Genomic DNA, 22,962 nt, shown 5'->3' on the forward strand with positions numbered 1-22,962 from the left:
TGTGTGTGTGTGTGCGTGCGTGCGTGTGTGTGTGTGTGTGTGTGTGTGTGTGTGTGTGTGTGTGTGTGTGTGTGTGTGTGTGTGTGTGTGCGTGTGTGTGTGTGTTTTTTAGCTGTCAAAAAGCTTAAGGGCCCTTTTTGTCCAAATATTTATTTATTTATTTATTTATTTATTTGTTTATTTATTTATTTGTTTATTTGTCTATTTATCTACGTATGTTTTTGTTTATTGTAATTTTTTTAATTATTTTGTAATTATTTTTATTTATATGTGTGTGTGTGTTTTACCTGTCAAAGATTGTATTTATTTATCTACCTATGTTTGTTCATTTATTTTTTATTTATGTGTAAGTTTGTTTGTGTGTTTATTTATTTATTTATTTATTTATTTACCTTTGTTTTTTTTCTATTTATTTATTATTTTTATTTATATGTGGGTTTGTGTGTATTTATGAATTTATATATTAATGTGCATAGGTATTTATTTATTTGTGTGTGTGTTTTAGCTGTCAAAGATTTTATTTATTTATCTACCTATATGTTTGCTTATTTATGTATTTTTTTATTTACGTGTAAGTTTGGATTTGGATTTGCCTTTATTAGTGTCGCAGTGGAGATATTTACATTTCACAGCAGCAAAGTGATGAAAGGAATGAAAGTAGAAAAACAAAATACATGAGCTGCTGTAAAGGCAGCCACACTCGCGGCGCCGTCCTGAAGTCAAAAGAACAAAACAAAAACCTAAATAAATAATATGACAACACAAAGACAGAGAGAGTCATTCATTCTGAAGCACTTTCTGTACCCTCTTTGTTACATGAAGCAGTTCTAGTTGAAAGAGGAGAGGATCAAAGCGTCTTTTCACCAGTGGATCAGGGACATCATGGTGGAATGTACACGTCGACTACAAGCTAAATGTTAAAAGCAAACACGCAGCTGTAGCATCCATTGACGAAAAGAGATTGCTGTTTTCTTCTTATCGCGGGCTCCTCAAGCCATGCATCCATCCAGCGACAGATTGTCCAACAGCACCGACCTTTCCGCTGAACGAAGCGGGGCTGCGAAGATACTGCCCATTACAGGTGCAAAAAAGCACAATGGCCCCTTTGGTGTCCAGCGAAGCCAGTCGAATGGCACCGACATTCCTCCCATTCAAAAACAGTACTGGCATATTCATGCTGCCGAAATGGCTCAGCACAGTCTCCTCCTTGATGAATGTCGTGGTCAAAAATGCTGAAAAACAATCCGTAATCATAAATTTGTAAGTTTGTGTTTATTTATGTATTTATTTGTGGGTGTGTGTTTACCAATTTATGTATTTATTTATTTCCTTTCTGTTCACGTGAGGGGTGGAGCTTTGCTTGCCCGCCTGGCGTTTCTCCATGACCATGGTGGCCAGTTTCCTTATGGTAGCGGGGCAACTGCTGATGCCGGGCGTGGCCGCTCTATGCCGCGATTGGCCGGACCGAGATGATTGGCAGGTGTTGCAGATTGTCATCATCAGTCCTTTCGTGTTGATGCTGCCCTACGTGTGGTGAGTTCACTGAAAACTCTTGCGGAGGGCGATCGGGGTGACCTTTGACCTCATTGCTGTTTGGGCATATTTGCTTTTTTGGGCAGGATTTTTCCCGAGTCGTTTCGCTGGCTGTTGACCACTCAGCACTACAGACGCTCAAAAGCCATGATGCTGCGCATTGCCACTAGGAATCGAGTTGACATGGCCACTGAATTAAATAGAGTTCTTTCAGGTAAAAATATATCACCATTTTTTCCCCTTCTTTGGAAGACATTGACAACAATATCCCCCAAAAGAATCAATTTGCATTTCAACTCATGACAATCGTCTTGTAAAAAAACCTCACAAGCCACCCGTGTTGTGTTTTCGAGCAGAGCTGGAGCAGGAGCTGCACAAGAAACCCCAACGGACTTGCATCGTCAAGATGATGAGCACCAGGAACCTGTGGAAAAACATTGTGGTGCTCTGCGTCAACTCGTAAGTGTCTTTTGACACTGATGGATGGATGGATGGATGGATGGATGGATGGATGGATGGATGGATGGATGGATGGATGGATGGATGGATGGATGGATAGATGGATGGATGGATGGATGGATAGATATGGATTGAAGGATGGATGGATGGATATGGATGAATATGGGTGGATATGGATGAATATGGGTGGATGATTGATTGGTTGCTTGGATGGATGGATGGATGGATGGATGGATGGATGGATGGATGGATGGATGGATATGGTTGGATGGACGGATGGATGGATGGATATGCATTGATATGGATATGGTTAGATTGCTGGACGGACGGATGGATAAATGAATGGATGGATATGGATTGATATGGATATGGATGAATATGGGTGGATATGGATTGATATGGATGGACTGATGGGTCGATGAATGATTGGTTGTTTGGATGGATGGATGGGCGGATGGATATGGTTGGATGGACGGATGGATGGATGGATATGTATTGATATGGATATAGTTAGATGGCTGGACGGACGGACGGATGGATAAATGAATGGATGGATATGGATTGATATGGATATGGATGGATGGACGGATGGATATGGATGGATAGATGGATATGGACGGTTGGATGGATGGATGGATGGATATGCACGGATGGTTTGATGGATGAATGGATGGGTATGGATTGATATGGATATGGACGGTTGGATGGACAGAAGGATATGGATGGTTGGTTGGATGAATTGGGAGGATGAATGGATATGGATGGTTGGATGGATGGAGGGACGGATATGGATGGATGGATATGGATGGATGGATATGGATGGATGGACGGTTGTTTATGGATGGTTGGATGGATGGATGGATGGATGGATGGATGGACAAGGATGGATGGACGGATATGGATGGATGGACATGGATGGATGGATGCATGGATGGATGGATATATGGAAGGATGGATGGATATGGATGAATATGGGTGGATATGGATTGATATGGATGGACTGATGGGTGGATGATTGATTGGTTGCTTGGATGGATGGATGGATGGATGGATGGATGGATGGATATGGTTGGATGGACGGATGGATGGATGGATATGCATTGATATGGATATGGTTAGATGGCTGGACGGACGGACGGATGGATAAATGAATGGATGGATATGGATTGATATGGATATGGATGAATATGGGTGGATATGGATTGATATGGATGGACTGATGGGTGGATGATTGATTGGTTGCTTGGATGGATGGATGGATGGATGGATGGATGGATATGGTTGGATGGACGGATGGATGGATGGATATGCATTGATATGGATATGGTTAGATGGCTGGACGGACGGACGGATGGATAAATGAATGGATGGATATGGATTGATATGGATATGGATGAATATGGGTGGATATGGATTGATATGGATGGACTGATGGGTCGATGAATGATTGGTTGTTTGGATGGATGGATGGATGGACGGATGGATATGGTTGGATGGACGGATGGATGGATGGATATGTATTGATATGGATATAGTTAGATGGCTGGACGGACGGACGGATGGATAAATGAATGGATGGATATGGATTGATATGGATATGGATGGATGGACGGATGGATATGGATGGACAGAAGGATATGGATGGTTGGTTGGATGAATTGGGAGGATGAATGGATATGGATGGTTGGATGGATGGATGGAGGGACGAATATGGATGGATGGATATGGATGGATATGGATGGATGGACGGTTGGATATGGATGGTTGGGTGGATGGACGGATATGGATGGATGGACGTGGATGGATGGACGGTTGGACATGGATGGTTGGTTGGATGGATTGGGTGGATGGATATGGATGGACTGGGTGGATGGATTGGGAGGATGGTTGGATGGATGGACGGAGGGACGGATATGGATGGATGGATATGGATGGATGGACGGTTGGATATGAATAGTTGGATGGATGGACGGATATGGATGGATGGACGGTTGGATATGGATGGTTGTTGGATGGATTAGGAGGATGGATGGATATGGATGTTGGATGGATGGACGGAGAGACGATATGGATGGATGGACAGGTGGATATGGATGATATGGATGGTTGGACGGATGGACGGATATGGATGGATGGATGGTTGGATATGGATGGTTGGATGGATGGATGGATGGACGGACGGACGGATATGGATGGATGGATGGACGGTTGGATATGGATGGTTGGTTGGACTTTATTTTACTATGCTTAGAATATCGTGTTTTCTGTCCTTTCACCCCCCCACCTTACCCCCCACTTCATCCCCTTTGAAATTGCTGCTGTGGACTGCAAATTTCCCCATTGTGGGACGGATTGGATTGGGTGAATGGGTATGGATGAACGGATGGATATGGATGGATGGTTGGATGGATGTGGATGGATGGATATGGATGGTTGGATGGATAGATGGACGGATATGGATGGATGGATATGAATGGTTGGTTGGATGGATTGGGTGGATGGGTATGAGTGGACTGGGTGGATGGATATATATGGATGTTTGGATATGGATGGATCGATATGGATGGACGGATGGATATGGATGAATGGTTGGAAGGATGGATGGATGGATATGGATGGATATGGATGAATAGATGGCTATCAAGTCCTGCGCATTGCAAGTGTCCCCATTGTGGGACTACTAAAGTCCTTTCTGCTTCTGCTTGTCCTTTTTGAGGTTGACGGGCTACGGGATCCACCACTGCTTCGCTCGGAGTCTGATGGACCCGGAAGCGCAGCCCACGGCTTTGTGCCACACGGACTACTACACCATGGCCGGCATCGCCGTGGCCACCTGCCTGGCGCTGTGCCCCATGGTGCGGCTGATGGGCCGACGCGGGGGTCTTCTCACCTTCATGATCATCACGGCCCTCGCCTCCCTACTGCAGCTGGGATTGCTCAATTGTCAGTTAGCTCCTAAGTCTTCTTCTTTTCCTTTTGGCTTTTTTTTCTGCTAAGTAGGATTTGTAATTAATGAATTAAGCTGTTACTTTATGTATTGGTTTATTTGTGTATTTGGTTATCAATGAATTACATTTTTTTATTCATTAGTTAAGTAATTGCATTATTTATATACTTAGTTAGTTATTGGGTTATCAATTAAGTGGTTGATTATTTTTTATCATTTATTTATTTATTATGTATGTATTTAGGTGTATGTAGGTGTCAATTATTTAAGTGCTTGATTTATTTGATTACCAATTAATTAAATTAGTAGTTGATTAAATTGTTTTATTAATTAGTTAAGTAATTGCATTATTTATTTAGTTAGTTATTGGGTTATCAATTATTTAAGTGATTAATTTTTATCATATATATGTATGTTTATCTTTTATTTATTCATGTATTCGGTTATCAATGACATTTTTGATTTATTTATTTATTTATTTATTTAGTTGTCAATTATGTAAGTGGTTATTTATTTATTTATTTGAATATCAATTAATTAATTTATTAGTTGATTAATGAATCATTTCATTAATTAGTTCATTTATTGCATTATTTATTTATTGCTTCAGTTATCAATGATTTAAGTGGTTGATTAATTTTATTTATTTATTTATTCATGTATTTGTTTATTCAGTTATCAATGACTGATGTGCTTGATTTATTTATTTATTTATTTATTTATTTATTAATCAATTACTGAAGTGCTTTATTTATTTATTTATTTATTTATTTGATCATCAATTAATTAGTTCATTAGTTGATGAATTAATATTTTCATTAATTAGTTAATGCATTGCATTATTTATTTATTTATTTATTTATTTATTTATTTATTTATTCAGTTATCAATTTTTAAGTAGTTGATTTATTCATTTATTTATTCAGTGATCAATTACTGACGTGCTTGATTTATTTATATATTTATTTATTTGATTATCAATTAATTAGTTTATTAGTTGATTAATGAATCTTTTCATTAATTAGTGAATTCATTGCATTATTTATTTATTTGTTTATTCATTTATGTATGTATTTATTCATTTATACATTTTTAAGTAGTTGATTAATTTTATTTAGGTATTTATTTATTCGGTTATCGATTACTGAAGTGCTTGATTTATTTATTTATTTATTTGATTATAAATTAATTAGTTTATTAGTTGATTAATTAATATTTTGATTAATTAGTTAATTCATTGCATTATTTTTTTTATTTTTTTATTCAGTTATCAATTTTTAAGTAGTTGATTAATTTTATTTATTTATTCGGTTATCAATTATTGAAGTGCTTGATTTATTTATTTGTTTATTTATTTGATTATCAATTAATTAGTTTATTAGTTGATTAATTAATGTTTTCATTAATTAGTTAATTCATTGCATTATTTATTTATTTGTTCAGTTATCACTTTTTTTAAGTAGTTGATTAATTTTATTTATTTATTCATGTATTTATTCGGTTATCAATTACTGAAGTGCTTGATTTATTTATCTATTTATTTATTTGATTATCAATTAATTAGTTTATTAGTGGATTAATTAATCTTTTCATTAATTAGTTAATTCATTGCATTATTTATTTATTTGTTCAGTTCTCAATTTTTTTAAGTAGTTGATTAATTTTATTTATTTATTCATGTATTTATTCGGTTATCAATTACTGAAGTGCTTGATTTATTTATCTATTTATTTATTTGATTATCAATTAATTAGTTTATTAGTGGATTAATTAATCTTGTCATTAATTAGTTAATTCATTGCATTATTTATTTATTTGTTCAGTTCTCAATTTTTTTAAGTAGTTGATTAATTTTATTTATTTATTCATGTATTTATTCGGTTATCAATTACTGAAGTGCTTGATTTATTCATCTATTTATTTATGTGTATTTATATGATTATCAATTAATTAATGTGGTACTTGATTTTATTGATGTATTTACAGTAAAGTCTGGTTCTATCGATATCGGATATATCGATAGTCCCGGTTATATCGATACTATTTCTATGCACGCACGGAGAAAATTACATGCAAACAGGGTCGGATATATCGATAGTCCCGGTTATATCGATATTTTTTCGGACTCCCTTGAATATCGATATAACGAGACTTTACTGTATTTAACAAAAAGTATCTTTTCTGCCCCCACACGTACCCCCCCCCCCCCCTCCAGTGATTGGCAAGTACAGCCTTCGCGATGACACCGGTACGTACAATGCTACATTGCATTTAGCCGCATTCCACAAATCGCCATGCTAAGTGAGCTAGCTACTGCCATTTTCCTATTTTCCTTATTTGCTTTGTGTTCTTTTTTTGGAGCAGTTCTACGCGACAGTCTGAAGAGGAAATTCTCTGTGGCCTTCTCCATCATTGGCATGTTCTCGTCTCATGCCGTTAGCACCCTCAGCATTTTCTTTTGTGCTGAAATCACACCAACGGTCATCAGGTAAGTTCTCCTCCATCACGGAAGCCATTTGTTGAGTGCACTTTTGTAAATAATAAGGTGTTGGAAATCAGGTTTAACCAGTGGCGGACCATTAGACCCTTCTCTGCTGGCTTAAAAATATATGAATCACAAATAAACCCGCAGAAAAACGTTATAAATGAAAAACGCTTATAAATGAAATTTATTATTATTGTTATTATTAATGTGAATTATATTTAGTCCATAAATTCTTGTGAACTCATTGACTGGCAGACGATGTGCAAATAGGTGTCAGCTCCAGTGCCAGGGTTTTTGGCATTTTCATTCAATTTCCAGGACCCACAGAATATGGACTTTTAGGACGACATAAACATTCAATACAGCGTTCGAAACTTTTGTCTCTCTTCTTTCATCAGAAAAAGAGTTAATTCCTAAATGATATGGGTCTGGAGTTATCTGAGCTTGAAATGGGGGCGGCTGTACAAAATACGATACATATTGATTTACATACATAGCACTGCTATCTTTTAGCTATCTATTAGCTGTCTATTAGCTAGCTAGGTTTCCATCTGAGTTACATCTGGGTTGAGTGAAGGCCTAGCTAGCTATCTGTTAGCTATCTATTAACTAGCTAGCTTTCAATCCGAGTTACTTCGGGGTTGAGTGAAGACCTAGCTAGCTATCTGTTAGCTATCTATTAGCTAGCTAGCTTTCATTTCATTTCTAAGTGCCTTTCAAAACTCAAGGTCACTTTACAGTCACAGGATCAGTTTTTCTGTGGGTGAGCAGAGGCAGCCAACACGGAAAGTACATAGATAGAAAACTAGCTGACCAGCCAGTAGATAGCCAATAGATAGCCAACGGATAGCTAGCTAGATAGCTCTCCACCCAGATAGCTATATAGCTAATAGAAAGCTAAGTAGAGAGAAAGCCAGCCAGCCAGCTAGTAGATTGCTAATAGATAGCCAACCGATAGCTAGCTAGATAGCTGACCACCCAGATAGCCATATAGCCAATAGAAAGCTAAGTCGAGAGAAAGCCAGCCAGCCAGTAGATAGCCAACAGATAGCTAGCTAGATAGCTACCCACCTAGATAGCCATATAGCTAATAGAAAGCTAATTAGAGAAAGCTAGCTATCCAGCTAGGCATTCCAGTGATTGCAAATCTGCTGATGAAATTGGAAGGAGGGATGTGGTAAATACTCTTCTGGTGGGTCAGGGGTGGAGGTCTAGGTCTGGTCTTGGCCAGCGCCGGTTTCGGGATGCTGACAGCGCCCATCATGGAGCTTCACAACCAGAAGGGCTACTTCCTGCATCACGTGATCTTCGCCTGCTGCACGCTACTGTGCATCATCTGCTTGCTGCTGCTCCCGGAGCCGCGAGGCCAACCGCTACCCGAGACCTTGGCGGACGGCGAGACCTTCACCCGGCAGACCTTGCTTCACCCGGGCGAGCAGCACCTTCTCCTGGCGAAGAGCGACCGGGACTACTCGCGGGTACACGACACGCCGCTTCACATGTCGGCCACGGGCGGCGCCACCGTAGCGGCGGCGACCGCTCTGGCAGCAGTTCCCGCCTCCTACTCCTTGGCGACCGGCGGCGAGGTGATTGGCAAGCGTGCTATGCCCAATGGCGTTTGAGCAACACGGCGCAGACTTCCTCGTTAATGAGCGGGACTGAAAGGCCGTTTGAACTTGGGATTCAACCGTTTTTTTGCTGTTGGTCAAGGTAAAATTTGTCACTTGAAAAAATAGGGCCTGGAGATCGAGGTCGGAAGTACGGGTGGTCGTAAGTCGAGCTGGTCGTAAGTCAGATGTTACCTGTAGTAAATACTCAACATTCTGGCTAGCTAGCTATCTATTAGCTAGCTATCTATCTAGCTAGCTAGATAGATAGATAGATAGCTATGTGAGACAGGAAACATATTAGGTAGCTAGCTATCTGTTAGCTAGCTAGCTTTCTATCTATTTGAGTTACTTTGGGGTTGAGTGAACGCTGCCGCGTGTGGCTGCCACTGCTTTCCCACAGCAAAAAACGTATCCCATAACTGTAAAGTGACCTTGAGGGTTTTGAAAGGCGCTTATAAATCAAATGTATTATTATTATTATTATTATTATTATTATTATTATTATTATTATTATTATTATTATTATTATTATCTGGATGCTATCTATTAGCTGTCTAGCTGGCCGGCTATCTGGCTGGCTATCTAGCTTGTTATCTATTAGCTATCTAGCTAGCTAGCTATTTGGCTAGCTATCTAATAGCTATCTAATGGCTATCAATAGCTACCTATTAGCTGTTTAGCTGACTGGCTATCTAGCTGGCTATCTGTTAGCTTAATAGCTATCCAGCTCGTTATCTATTAGCTATTAGCTTAGAAACCAAATGTATTATTATTATTATTATTATTATTATTATTATTATTATTATTATTATTATTATTGATACCTGTAAAATTCATCATTCAAAAGTTGCCCAAATCTTTAAGGTCGCCTGTGGTGCACTTTTCTTGACTGTTTGAGACTTTTCTTATTTTGCACTACAAGTAGTGACAGGAAAATGAAGCTTCAAATTTGCTTCCTGAATCAGTTGTATTTTTTGGAGTCATCTATGCAGCACTGATTCTAATCACGATTAAAAAATAAATAAAAAGCAGACATTTAAATTTTGATTTGATCAATTTATTAGCTGTCTAGCTGGCTGGCTAGCTAGATAGCAAAGCTAGCTAGCGGGCTAGCTATATGGCTATATAGCTGGCTAGCTATATAATGTATTAGCTATCTATTGGCTAGATAGCTAGCTTTCTAGCTATTTGATTTACTTCCGGGTTGAGTGACTGCTGCCGCGTGTGGCTGCTGCTGCTCACCCACAGAAATCCTGTGACTGTAAAGTGACCTTGAGAGTTTTGAAAGGCACTTGTGAATTTTTATTATTATTGGTGTAAATTCGTTTTTTTTACGTATGTGTATGCTCTCAGTCGTACAGGAGTGGTCAGTACATCGAGGAAAAGCTTTCTTCAGCCGTCATTTGTACTTCTTTGAAGGTGTCGCTCCTCATCTGAAGAGCTTCGTCAGCCAACTAAGTTGTGCTGGTAACTCTGGACAGAGGTGGCAGTGCTCTGATAGGTCCCTGGGTCGGGGGGAGGGCAGTAGACTACTGCCTGAAGTTAATCTGACTACAGTGATGCCTCAGTTTACGAACGCTTTAGCTTTTCGCCTTACGAACATTAAATTCAGGACAATATAATCTTGGCATATGAGTTTTCGGTGGAGGAACCAAATCACACAGTGCCATGGTGGCTGGCGGAATAGTTTTCTACGCCCACTTTCTTTGAATACAGATGTGGTTTGTTATCGAGTGGAGTGCTTTTGCTATTATGGGACCGAAAAAGACACAAAAGAAAAATACGGTCGAGCAGAAGAAGGAGATCATTGAAAAACACCAATGAGGTGTTTGTTTGTGTAATTTAGCATCCCAGTACCAGTATGCTAAGTCGACCATTGCTACCATCCATTGACAATGACCGTCACAAAGGTCAATTAAACAACTTGATTATACAGTACAGTTTATTTATTTCATTACAATACAATAGCACATTTATTATACCTAAAATAAGGTATATTTTGTGTAGTTTTAAGGCTTATTTAGTAGAAAATTATGTTTTATGGGAACGAATTATTTTCATTTTAATGGATTCTTATGGGAAATACATGTTTGGCAGACGAACTTTTAGCCTTACACACACTTTCTGAGAACCAATTAAGTTTGTAAACTGAGGTATCACTGTACTTCTTTTGTTCTGTCTGATTACCTCCTGCTGCCCGGCAGGGGACATTTAAGTCTTCTGATTGCCTCATTCGCTCCGGGATCACCTCATCAGCATGACTGAGCCCACGTGGTAACAACCTAAAAACCTCAGGGGTTTTACGAAATGTTCCATAGAGTCCAAAAAATATCCCAACTGGTTCACGAAGCAAATTTGAAGCTTCATTTTCCAATCACAAAGTCGAGAGACACAATCAAGCGTCTCGTGGTTTTTCAGCCAACGTATTGCAGAGATAGCGATTGGCACAACCACCATCACTGTTTTGCATGAACAGGCACAAAGTCAGACATGTTTGTTTTTGTTTTTGTTTCTTAACGGTGGCACTTTATCCTCCGAGCCCAAGTCGGCGTTGACGCTGATTTTAAATGTAAGCGTGACAGTGGTTGGGCGAAGGTGTATGATGGTTGCGTGAGCAACCGGAGGACCTCCGCGTGCATGTGTAACCATGAGAGCAAGGGTGTCAAAGTCATTCTTTTTTCTATTTACGGTTTCCTCTTCCCGTTCACATATGACATACAAAGCGCAAAACAAATTGATAAATAACTAGTTATCAAATTTGAAGTAAAAAATAATGACTGTTATTGTGGTTTACATGGGACAATTTGACATTTTGGTTCGGACTTTAGCGCTTTAGTGGGCCAAATAACTCTCTAGCTAGCGAGTTCGCTCGCTCAATTGCTAGCTAGCGAGTTGGCTCGCTTGATTGCTAGTTAGCTCGATCCCTAGCGAGCGAGTTAGCCTGCTCAATCGCTAGCTAGCGAGTTAGCTAGCTTGATCGCTAGTTGGCGAGTTAGCTTGCTCAATCACTAGCTAGCGAGTTAGCTCTCTCAGTTGCTAGCTAGTGAGTTCGCTCGCATGATTGCTAGCTAGCGAGTTAGCTAGCTCGATCGCTAGTTGGCGAGTTAGCTTGCTCAATCACTAGCTAGCGAGTTAGCTCTCTCAGTTGCTAGCTAGTGAGTTCGCTCGCATGATTGCTAGCTAGCGAGTTAGCTAGCTCGATCGCTAGCGAGCGAATTAGCTCACGCAATCGCTCGCGAGTTAGTTCGCGCGATCGCTAGCTAGTGAGTTAGCCCCCTTGATCGCTAGCTAACGAGTAAGATCGCTCAATCATGAGCTAGCGAGTTAGCCAACTCAATCGCTAGCAAGTTAGCCTGCTTGATCACTAGCTAGCGAGTTGGCTCGCTAGCTAGCGAGTTAGCTCTCTCGGTCACTAGTTAGCAAGTTAGCTTACACGATTGCTAGTTAGTGAGTTAGCTAGCTCGATCGCTAGCTAGCAAAAGCAGATCAAACCTGTGAAATTCCAAGCTCATATATAGAGCTAGCTAACTCAATTGATAGATAGCGAGTTAGTTAGCTCGATCGCTAGATAGCTCGCTTGATTGGTAGCTAGCGAGTTGGCGCGCTCGATCGCTAGCGAGCGAGATAGCCAGCTCGATCACACAAGTTAGCTCACTTGATCGCTAGCTAGTGAGTTAGCTCGCTCGATCGCTGGCTAGCGAGTTAACTCGCTCGATCACTAGCTAGCGAGTTAGCCCGCTTGATCACTAGCTTGCGAGTTAGCCCGCTCGATCCCTAGCTTGCAAGTTAACTTGCTCGATCGCTCGCTAGCGATTGCTAGATCGATCGGTCGCTAGTGAATTAGATAGCTCAATCGCTGGCAATCGAATTAGCTAGTTCGATAGCTAGCGAGTTAGCTAGCTCGATAGATGAGCATGGAATTTCACAGGTTTGATCTGCTTTTGGGGGCCGAATAAAATGATTTGGTGGGTCAGACTTTGACATCATGTTTTAAGGGATTAGTCAACTATCTGAATAGAAAGACAGCTAACTAGCTCTCTCGCTAGCTAGCTCGATATATGAGCATATAATTTCACAAATTGGATTTACTTTACTCGCGGGCCGAATAAAATGATATGGCGGGCCAGATTTGGCAACTTTGACACCGGTGCATTAGAGACCGCAGCTAATGCTAAAAAGACATGAGCGTTGAATGGACTTAGCTTTTCAAAAGTCTGATGATGCGTCTCCTCGCTTAAATGGCTTTATCCGTTATTTTCGCTATTTTTGTCACACTGCCCAATTTGAATGTGTGTCACACTGTGTCCCCTGTACCGTGGTAACCATGTCGTCCTGCTCCTACAATAAACTAGCAAAAAAAAAAGCACAAGGACAAAAAAATCAAGGCAAGTGATGACTAGAATAGAGCAGGGTTAGCTGTTGTTAGCATATTTAGTGTTCATGTACCATCCGGGTGTACCATCGTGTGTAATACACACAATTCACCCGACAGTTTATTATTGTTAAAGCACCTTATGACGTTAAAGGACAACCGACACCATTTTTTTGTTTCCTAACTGACATCAGAAAAACGTTTTATAGCATCTAAAATACCCAAAACATACAGGCTGATATTTTGAGTCAAATGCAAAACACCAATAAAAATGACTTTAAGTGTCCGAAAACTGACACAAAATGAGCTCGAAAACAGATTCAGAAAGTCCCGCCCCCTTGTTCGTGACATCACTATTGGTCACACACTGCCTTGCTCCAGAATCAAAATGCACAATATGGCGCCCAAGCTCCATTGGAAATGGGCTGATTTGTCCGCTAGGAATTTGTGTCAACTTACACCTTCTTTGTACGTGTTACGCAATTGGCTGCGACACACAACGATTCACCATTGCGTTATTTATGTAGTTTTCCTTCTAATTACGCCATCAACACAGTGTTTTCAGACGAAAAAAAGTACTCAAAATGCATTGTGTGTCGCTTTCCTGGTCAGGGGCGTTCCCTCAGTGACGTCACATCAGGAATCGTCATCAACTCGAAAACAAGACTCTTAAAAGGTAAAATATAGCGATATGCTGTGGAATCTTTGGTAAAATGCACTCAGTAGAAATCATTTGAAGTGATTTTACAAATTATGGACGCTACTTGTCCTGAGGTGTCGGTTATCCTTTAAATATTTTGTCTTATGACCACAGACTTGACCACAGAATTGTAGGATCCAACATCTTCCGTGTACTACTTTACCATGTCTTGTATTTTGAAAAAAGGGCAAAAAAAAGACACAACTCAGCCACCAAAACTGTTTTTTTAAGTCTTCTTTTTTAATGATGCATTTCTACCAAAAGCTATAGGCTTACATGTTTTGATAATAAAATCACCTAATTTATTGTGTCAATAAAAGAACACTGGATGTCATCGTGTGTGGTGAATGCCGGGATGAGAATGACAAATGAGAAAAAAGTCTGAAAAAAAGGAGGGGGGCACACGCATATATACTGTTTTATATATACAGTATATTAATGTGATTTCAACAAAATGTCAGAATGTATTATGTAAAATAACTGTGATAATACTCAGCATTAATATGAATGGTTTTCTCTTCCTCATGATTGGTAAAAATCCAGCCAAACTATCGGTATGAAAGTCAACTTGCCGGGTACATACGCTAGCTTAGCTTGCATGCTTGCTTTCTGCTGCCTCTCACAAAAGTATATTGATGCTAACGTTAGCATGGGGCTTGTCATAGTGCCACTGACATTCGATGGTATTGTTTCATTGCAAATTAGAATCGATCAAATTAGAACCTTTTCTATCCACAAAGATCAAGATCATCCAATCAAATCAGCGCTTTCCGTCAACCGGCGTCAGTATCATCCAATCAAAATTGCGCTTTCTGCCAACACAAGCCGAACAGCGAAAAAACGAGAATACATACAGTGATACCTCGGTTTACGAACCCCACTGGCTTATGAACTTTTCGGTTTACGAACGTTAATTTTTTTAAAAAATTACCTTGGTATACGAACTACTTTTCGGGATACACACGGAGCGCCACAATAAGTGATGTATCGTTTGCGAACGAGCCCGTTCTCCTAACAAGAAAATGGCAGCCGACTCATTTTTGTCCCCGCCCCCAGTCTTTGGTTAAAGCCACGTGATTGGTCAGGCATGCAGCAGTGAGGGGAGGTGGTTTAAACATTAAAGAGACAGGCGGATGACAGAGAGTGACAAAATGGATAGAAACCAGTGAAATTTGGACGTGTTTCCACTTTGATAGTTCAAAGGCAGAGTGTAGACTGCAAGGTTAAAATATCCCATCAATCAGGCTTCACAATCAACCCGCACAAGCCATCTGTACACTTGATGCAAAAGGGCATCAACCCAGATCAACAGAATCCAATTGATGAGGAACAAGGTAAAATGATCGCAGAGGAAGCACCTAAAAGGGCTCGTTCCTCAAGATGGTGAAAGAAGGTGACGTTCCTCATCAAGTGTTTAATGCTGATGAAACCCGCCACTCCATTCCATCAAGCCGTCAACGACCATCATAAAGGTAAATAAAACCACTTTATTATACAGTAAAGTTTATTTTTTGTATTATAATACCACAGCACATTTATTATACATAAAATAAGGTATATTTTGTGTAGTTTTAAGGCTTAGAAAATTAGAAAGTAGAAAATGATGTTTGGGAACGGATTATTCTCATTTTAATTGGTTTCCTTTGGGAAATTAATTTTTGGGATACACACTTTTTGCCTTACACATTCTGTCTGGGAACCAATTAAGTTTGAAAGCCAATTGGTTCCCAGACAGAGTGTGTAAGGCGAAAGTGTGTATCTCAAAAAATAATTTCCCATAGGAAACCATTAAAATGGGAATAATCCGTTCCCGGGTTTCCATAAAATATACTTTTCAACTAAATAAGCCTAAACAACTACACACAACGTACCTTATTCTATGTATAATAAATGTGCTATTGTATTGTAATGAAAGAAATACACTGCATTGTATCATAAAGTCACTTTATTTACATTTGTGATGGTCATTTATGGCTTGATGGAATGGCGTTGGAGGTCTGAGGTCAAAGGGAATTGCTGTTTGGAAATAGTCACCTTCCATAAGGACTGTTGGTAACTTAACCTCTGGTGCTGTTCGGTCATGTGCTTCCACCGAAGATCACTCCGCCAGCCGTGGTGGGTGTGTATTATGAAAATAGTGCTTATTATAAGGTTTCATTTTCATAAATGTGACGTTTGTAAGACGAAAAGTTTGTAAGATAAGGTGTTTGTAAGTTGAGGTCTCACTGTATTTAGTTTTATCTGGTCATTTTGTTCTGAAAAAGTCAGAAATCAAAATTTCCCCGGGTGAAGCTCAAGCTCCTTTTTGATTCGGTTTTCCACCAGCAGGGAGAGTCTGGAGTCGGTCGTGGGAAGACTGTAACTCACAAAAACTTGCTTTTTGGTCTTCTTTGCTAAAAAAACGACACAGAAACACACAATTAGTACAGTCTTTTTTTTTTGCCGCGGGCCACATTGTAGTTCCGGTTTGGACACGTAATATAAGGGATTAGTCCGCTAGCTGAATAGAAAGAAAGCTACTTAGCGAATTAGCTCGCGCGATCGCCAGCTAATGCGTTAGCTAGCTCAATCGCTAGCTAGCAAGTTAGCTCGCCCGAGCGCTAGTCAGCGAGTTAGCTCGCTCGAGCGCTACATGGACGGACTGTACCCTGTGACTGTAAAGTGACCTTGAGAGTTTTGAAAGGTGCTTATAAATGAAATGTATTATTATTATTACTGTATCTATGAGCTAGCTAGTTACCTAGCTATCTGGTGGCTATCTATTAGCTATCAATTAGCTGTTTGGCTGGATCGCTAGTTATCTAGTTAGCTATCGTTTAGCGACCTAGGTAGCTATCAGGGACTGTATCCGGTGACTGTAAAGTGACCTTGAGAGTTTTGAAAGGTGCTTATAAATGAAATGTATTATTATTATTATTATTATTACTGTATCTATCAGCTAGCTATCTACCTATCTATTTGCTATCTATTAGCTGTCTAGGAGGCTTGCTAGCTATCTAGCTAGCTATCGTTTAGCTATCTAGCTGGCTAGGTAGCTATCTATTAGCGACTGTATCCTGTGACTGTAAAGTAGCCTTGAGAGTTTTGAACTTATAAAATGAAATGATTATTATTATTATTATTATTATTATTACTGTATCTATTAGCTAGCTAACTATCTGGTGGCTATCTAATAGCTACCTATTAGCTGTCTAGCTTGCTCGCTATCTATCTAGTTAGCTATCGTTTAGCTATCTAAGTAGCTATCTATTAGCGACTGTATCCTGTTACTGTAAAGTGACGAGTGCTTATAAATGAAATTTATTATTATTACTATATCTATTAGCTAACTAGATACCTAAGTACCAATTTGCTATCTATTAGCTGTCTAGTAGGCGTGTTAGCTATCTAGCTGGCTGGGTAGCTATCTATTAGCGACTGTATCCTGTGACTGTAAAGTGGCCTTGAGTTTTGAAAGGCGCTTAGAAATGAAATGTATCATTATTATTATAAATGAAATGTATTATTATTATTATTATTATTATTATTACATAGTGAGTTAGCTTGCTTGATCGCTAGCTCGCGAGTTAGCCAGCTGATCACGAGCTAGTGAGTTGAATTTGGGGAAGCCATTAGAATGTTGCATCCCCTCCGCATATTACATCCAGAGCACACAAAAAAATGAATAACTAGTTTTCAAATTTGATATAAAAATAATGACTGTTATTGCAGTTTACATGGGACAATTTGAAATTTTGTCAGTAAGAATCTTGGAATTTCACAAATTAGCTTCGCTTTCAAGGCCAAATAAAATGATGTGGCGGGCCAGATTCGGCCCCCGGGCCTTGACACCGTGATCACAGATCATCAATTCTGATCTAGATTCAGAACTCAACTATTTACCAATTAGTTTGAGAAATAAAGCACTAATAATGATTACACATTTGTATGAAATAAAATAAGAATCTGGTTATACCTAATCGCTGTGCCAAAGAATTTGGGGTAGTGTCTGAAGGGTCCCCCATCACTAACGTAGATAATGGCATGGAGTCCTGCAAAAACACAAGAGGGGTACATTTGAAGTGACATAATTTTTATATCAAAATGTTTTTCACTCCATGTTTCATTTTCGCCTGGCAAATCTTAATGGAAGAAATCCACCCCCAACCCCCAAAAAATTTGATACAGTACAGTGATATCTCGGCTTATGAATGCTTTTGCGAATGACCTTTTCGCCTTATGAACATTAAAGTCGCGAGAGTATAATCTTGGCATACGAACTAGTTATTGGGAAACACACGGAGCGCCAAAATAGCTGGCGGACTAGTTTTCCACACACCCTTTCTCTGAGTGCACTCAGTGCAGAAGTGCTTTGTTATCAAGGATACATTTGCTATTATGGGAGCGAAAAAGACCCCACCACAGGCTAATGTTCAGCCGAAGAGGACACACGAACGAGGTGTGCGTTTGTGTGACTTAGCGTTGCAGTACCAGTATGCTAAGTCGACCATTGCTACGTGTGGCCAAGTGTATTTCCATGTTGGCTAAGCAACGGTCTCGGGCAATAGAAGAGGTTGAAAAACTGTTGATTTGGATTAACGAAAAGCAGCTAGCAGGGGACAGTGTGAGTGAGGGTATTATCGCCGAGAATACACGGCAACTTCACTGGATATTATCAAGAGGCAACTACATCAACGACCATCACAAAGGTAAAAACCGTTCTATAAACAAGACTGTACATAGTGCAGAATCAAGAGATGCATTTAGATATATTGCAACAACCCATATTTACAAGTGTCCAGTTTTTTTTGTTTTTTTTCCACATGTGATCATTGGGAATTGTGAAGCCTGACAGCAGTCGGTAGGAACGAGCGGCGGTACCTCTCCTTCTTGCAGCGCGGGTGTAATAGTCTCTGGCTAAAGGAGCTACCCAGAGCTGTCAGGATGGGCAGGAGGGGGTGGGAGGGGCTGTCCGTCATAGCTTTTAGTTTAGCTAGCGTCCGTCTGTTGCCCACCTCCTCAAGAGAGTCCAGCGAGCAGCCCACGACAGAACTGGCCCGCTTGACAAAGCGCTCCAGTCTTTTTCTGTCCCGGGTGGTGATGCTGCCTGACCAGCAGACAATGCCATAGTGGATGGCTGATGCCACCACAGAGTCATAGAAAGTCTTTAGGAGTGACCCCTGAACTCCAAAAGACCTCAGTTTCCTGAGGAGGAAGAGGCGACTCTGTCCCTTTTTGATTAGGGCATCCGTGTTTGTTGTCCAGTCCAGTTTATTGTTGAGAGTAACACCCAGGTACTTGTAGGAGGTCACCCTCTCAATGTCCGAACCCTGGATGTTCAATGGTGCAGGTGACGATTGTTTCCTGCAGAAATCCACCACCAGCTCCTTGGTTTTGCCAGTGTTGATCTGGAGGTGATTCTGCTGGCACCAGTCCACAAAGTCCTTTGTCAGTCCCCTGTACTCCCTATCGTCTCCCTCTGTAATGAGGCCGACAATAGCTGAGTCGTCAGAGAACTTCTGAAGGTGGCAGGTTGGGGTGTTGTAGTTGAAGTCCGAGGTGTAGAGGGTGAAGAGGAATGGAGCCAGGACTGTTCCCTGCGGCGCTCCGGTGCTGCAGAGAAGCCTGTCCGACTCACAGTTCTTTACCCTCACGTACTGTGGCCTGTTTGTGAGGTAGTCTGTAATCCAGGATGTGAGGTGATGGTCGACTCCGGCATGCTGCAGCTTGTCCCCCAGTAGACTGGGCTGGATGGTGTTGAAGGCACTGGAGAAATCGAAGAATGTGATCCTCACCGTGCTCCCAGCATTCTCCAGGTGCAGCAACGCCGTATGGAGGAGGTAGATGATGGCATCCTCCACACCGATGCTGGGCTGGTAGGCAAACTGCAGCGGGTCCAGCGATGAGCTTGCCAGCGGTCGCAGGTGGGCGAGGACGAGTCTCTCCAGCGTCTTCATCAGGTGAGACGTCAGCGCCACCGGTCTGTAGCTGTTGAGCTCTTTGGGGTTGGCAATCTTGGGCACTGGGACCAGGCATGACGTTTTCCACAGCTGTGGAACTCTGCCCAGCTTCAGGCTCAGGTTGAACAAGTGCTGGACAATGTCACACAGCTGGTCGGAGCAGGTCTTGAGGAGTCGGGAACTGATGTCATCCGGACCTGCTGCCTTCCTCACCTTCATCCTCCTCAGTTGGTTCCTCACCTGCGCAGTTGTGACAGACAGGCAGGAACCAGGAGGCAGAGTGGCGGCTGAGGGTGTGGCAACGGTTGGGAGGGCAGTTGTTGGTTGCGGAAAGCTGGTCGTGAGAGGGGGCAGGGAGGGTAAGGCCACAGTGAGAGTTGGTGCAGGTGCAGCTACAGGTGAAGTTGACGGTGGGCCGGGGGCGGCTGGCGTCTTGTCAAACCGATTGAAAAAGCGGTTGATTTCATCTGCCCAGTCCTTGTCTTTTTCGTTCAATGTCACTGGGCTTTTGTGGCCTGAGATGTTTTTCAGGCCCTTCCAGACACCAGCGACATTGCTGGCTTGCAGCTGCTCCTCCATTTTCATCCTGTAGGCCTTCTTCCCCTCTCTGATCTTCCTCCTCAGTTGGATCTGCACGGCCTTCAGTTCCTCTCTGTTGCCCGACACAAAAGCCCTTTTCTTCTCCTTCAGGAGGACTTTTATGTCGGGATTAATCCATGGTTTGTTGTTGGCAAAACACCGCACAGTCCTGAAATAAAACGACTTGATTATACAGTATAGCTTATTTATTTAATTACAATACAATAGCACATTATACATAAAATAAGGTATATTTTGTGTAGTTTTAAGGCTTATTTAGTAGAAATTTATGTTTTATGGGGACCTGGAAATTGATTATTGTCATTTTCAATGGTTTCCTATGGGAAATTAATGTTTGGAAGACACACTTTCGCCTTACACACGCTTTCTGGTAACCAAATAAATTCATAAGCTGAGGTATCACTGTACTGTAGTTGGATATATCGATAGATTGATGGATAGCTAGCTAGCTAGATACAATACTGTACATATTGATTTATATAGCACTTTAACAGCTGAAGCTGTAACAAAGCGCTTAACATATAGATGGATGGATAGATTAGAAAATGGCGAATGTATAATTTAGGAGAGGGTTAAGTTTGGCCCCATGGTGGCGATGAGCGTTAAGTTTTGGTCTTTTAAGTGGGAAATGAAGCGAATAAGGGAGCAATGGATGAGCTTTGTGGGGTCACAAAGGAAGATCAGTTCATCGTTAGCACCTTCGTGATTACTTGCATTACATTCAAAAGACGAAAACACATTTCGTATGATGAGACTTTATGACGAGTTATTGTTTTTTTCTTCCCCCACAGAAGCAAGTGATGCCAAGTCGTTGGCACGTGTTGACGAACGAACGAACGATCCCCCTTTTGGACTCACGTATTTGCTGTTCATTGAAATCGCCAAGTTGGACAGAAGTGGACTCGAGCCAACCCAAATGAAAAAAGCGCCGTTGAGCTTCATGACGTGAAAGTGAACCGTCTGCTCCATAAATCGCTCCGAAAAGTTGTGAACCGAAATGGGATCCCGCGAATCCCCGTTTTGTGCTTCGTTCATTGTTCGGAGGGGTTGGCTAGCAGTAGCCAGCTAGATGGTAAACAACAACAAAACCAACTTCCGCGTTATGAAGGAGTCGGCAGACCAAAGCAATCGACGAGCCTTGGCCGTCTTTCACTGCATTTCGCCGCTTCAGCTTTTGGTTGTGGGATCGGCTGAGGCGCGTCATCGCCATCCACTGGACAATCGATGTACTGGGACAGTAAAACGCTTTTGTTTTCATACAAATGTAAATTGATAGGCGATTTCTTATAACCTGCTCCCATTTTATAGTTTTTAGAACCACCAAGCTAATCCCTTGAGGTTGTATTTCCTGGCAAACGTTCTGAACCATGTCAACTTGATCCACTTCCCCTCACTGGAAATTGTTTGCGATCAAAGGCTTAATCTCTTGTTGAGCTGAGAAATTCAGCACCCAAATCGTCGAATCTTCTCAGAACGCACGCACGCAGGTAAAAAACAAAAACAATCATAAGCACAACTTTCATAACAGTCTTTTAACTCATTCAATGCCAAACGATGTGTAAATAGGTGTCCACTCCAGTGCCAGGTTTGTTTTTGTCATTTTCACTCAGGACCCACAGAATATTGAGTTTTAGGACGACATAAACATTTAATACAGCGTTAGAAACTTTAGACTATCTTCTTTCATCAGAAAAAAAGAGTTAACTCCCAAGTTATATGGGTCTGTAGTTATCTGAGTTTGAAATGGGGGCGGCTGTACAAAAGGCAAATGCTGCCCCCTCGTGGATGGGGGGAAAAACAATGCCAGAGGTGTGACCAGCGCTTGATCGGCAAACAAGAAAAACGCAAAACCCAGACAAATTCGGGGATGGCGCTATACGTCATATTTTCAATTTCTGAATAAATCCGGGGATGGCAGTAAATGACTTAATTAACTAATGGTTTTATTATTTATTGATTTGTCTATGTATTTATTTGTGAATTTACCAATTCATTAATCAATTAACCAAACAATTAATGATGGGTAATACATAACTATAAATAATTAATTAATACAAAAAATCTCAAGAAAAATCAAACCACGAACAAATTCGGGAATGGCGCTCCACGTCATATTTTCAATCCCCGTTTAAAATATGACAATTGAGAACTATAAGCAAAAAAAAAAAAAAAACACGAAAATATATAGATGCACAAGACAGGACTGTGATTGCAAAGCACACAAGGACAACATTTTGCCAGTCAAAAAAATGGATTGAACTGAAGTGATTTGAATCTGAATGAATGAATTTGACGAAACGATCCTCAAAACCGAGTC

General features: G+C 40.7%; 2 protein-coding genes across 2 annotated transcripts in view; one reads left to right on the forward strand and one right to left on the reverse strand.

Moving 5' to 3' along the window:
* slc22a23b (solute carrier family 22 member 23b) overlaps positions 1–9,299 on the forward strand; it is a 19,436-nt gene extending 10,137 nt beyond the window's left edge. Inside the window, exons 4-10 of the mRNA XM_089000590.1 lie at positions 1,347–1,533; positions 1,620–1,747; positions 1,890–1,992; positions 4,709–4,935; positions 7,155–7,187; positions 7,304–7,427; positions 8,626–9,299. Coding sequence (XP_088856716.1) covers positions 1,347–1,533; positions 1,620–1,747; positions 1,890–1,992; positions 4,709–4,935; positions 7,155–7,187; positions 7,304–7,427; positions 8,626–9,046 — 1,223 coding nt within the window. The 3' untranslated portion in view covers positions 9,047–9,299. The remainder of the gene's footprint in view (positions 1–1,346; positions 1,534–1,619; positions 1,748–1,889; positions 1,993–4,708; positions 4,936–7,154; positions 7,188–7,303; positions 7,428–8,625) is intronic.
* Positions 9,300–14,325: 5,026 nt separating this feature from the next.
* On the reverse strand, positions 14,326–21,750 carry psmg4 (proteasome (prosome, macropain) assembly chaperone 4). The gene is made up of 3 exons (XM_089000602.1): positions 21,504–21,750; positions 18,062–18,137; positions 14,326–16,499 (listed from the first exon to the last, which is right to left on the reverse strand). Exons 1-3 carry the CDS (start codon positions 21,678–21,680, stop codon positions 16,378–16,380), a joined length of 375 nt encoding a protein of 124 aa, XP_088856728.1. The 5' UTR covers positions 21,681–21,750; the 3' UTR covers positions 14,326–16,377.
* Positions 21,751–22,962: the final 1,212 nt, after the last annotated feature.

The sequence above is a fragment of the Hippocampus bargibanti genome, linkage group LG07 (genome assembly GCF_051943395.1).
Source record: "Hippocampus bargibanti isolate YZ-2025 linkage group LG07, ASM5194339v1, whole genome shotgun sequence".
In the NCBI taxonomy this organism is placed as follows: Eukaryota; Metazoa; Chordata; class Actinopteri; order Syngnathiformes; family Syngnathidae; genus Hippocampus; species Hippocampus bargibanti.

Excerpts from the sequence above, each read along its gene's own strand:
- psmg4 (XM_089000602.1), bottom strand. The coding sequence starts at position 21,680 with ATGAACGAAGCACAAAACGGGGATTCGCGGGATCCCATTTCGGTTCAC. Across the intron at positions 18,138-21,503 it reads TTTCAATGAACAGCAAATAC|GACTCCATGCCATTATCTAC; the intron begins GTGAGTCCAAAA and ends GTGTTTTTGCAG. Across the intron at positions 16,500-18,061 it reads TTCTTTGGCACAGCGATTAG|CAAAGAAGACCAAAAAGCAA; the intron begins GTATAACCAGAT and ends TCGTTTTTTTAG.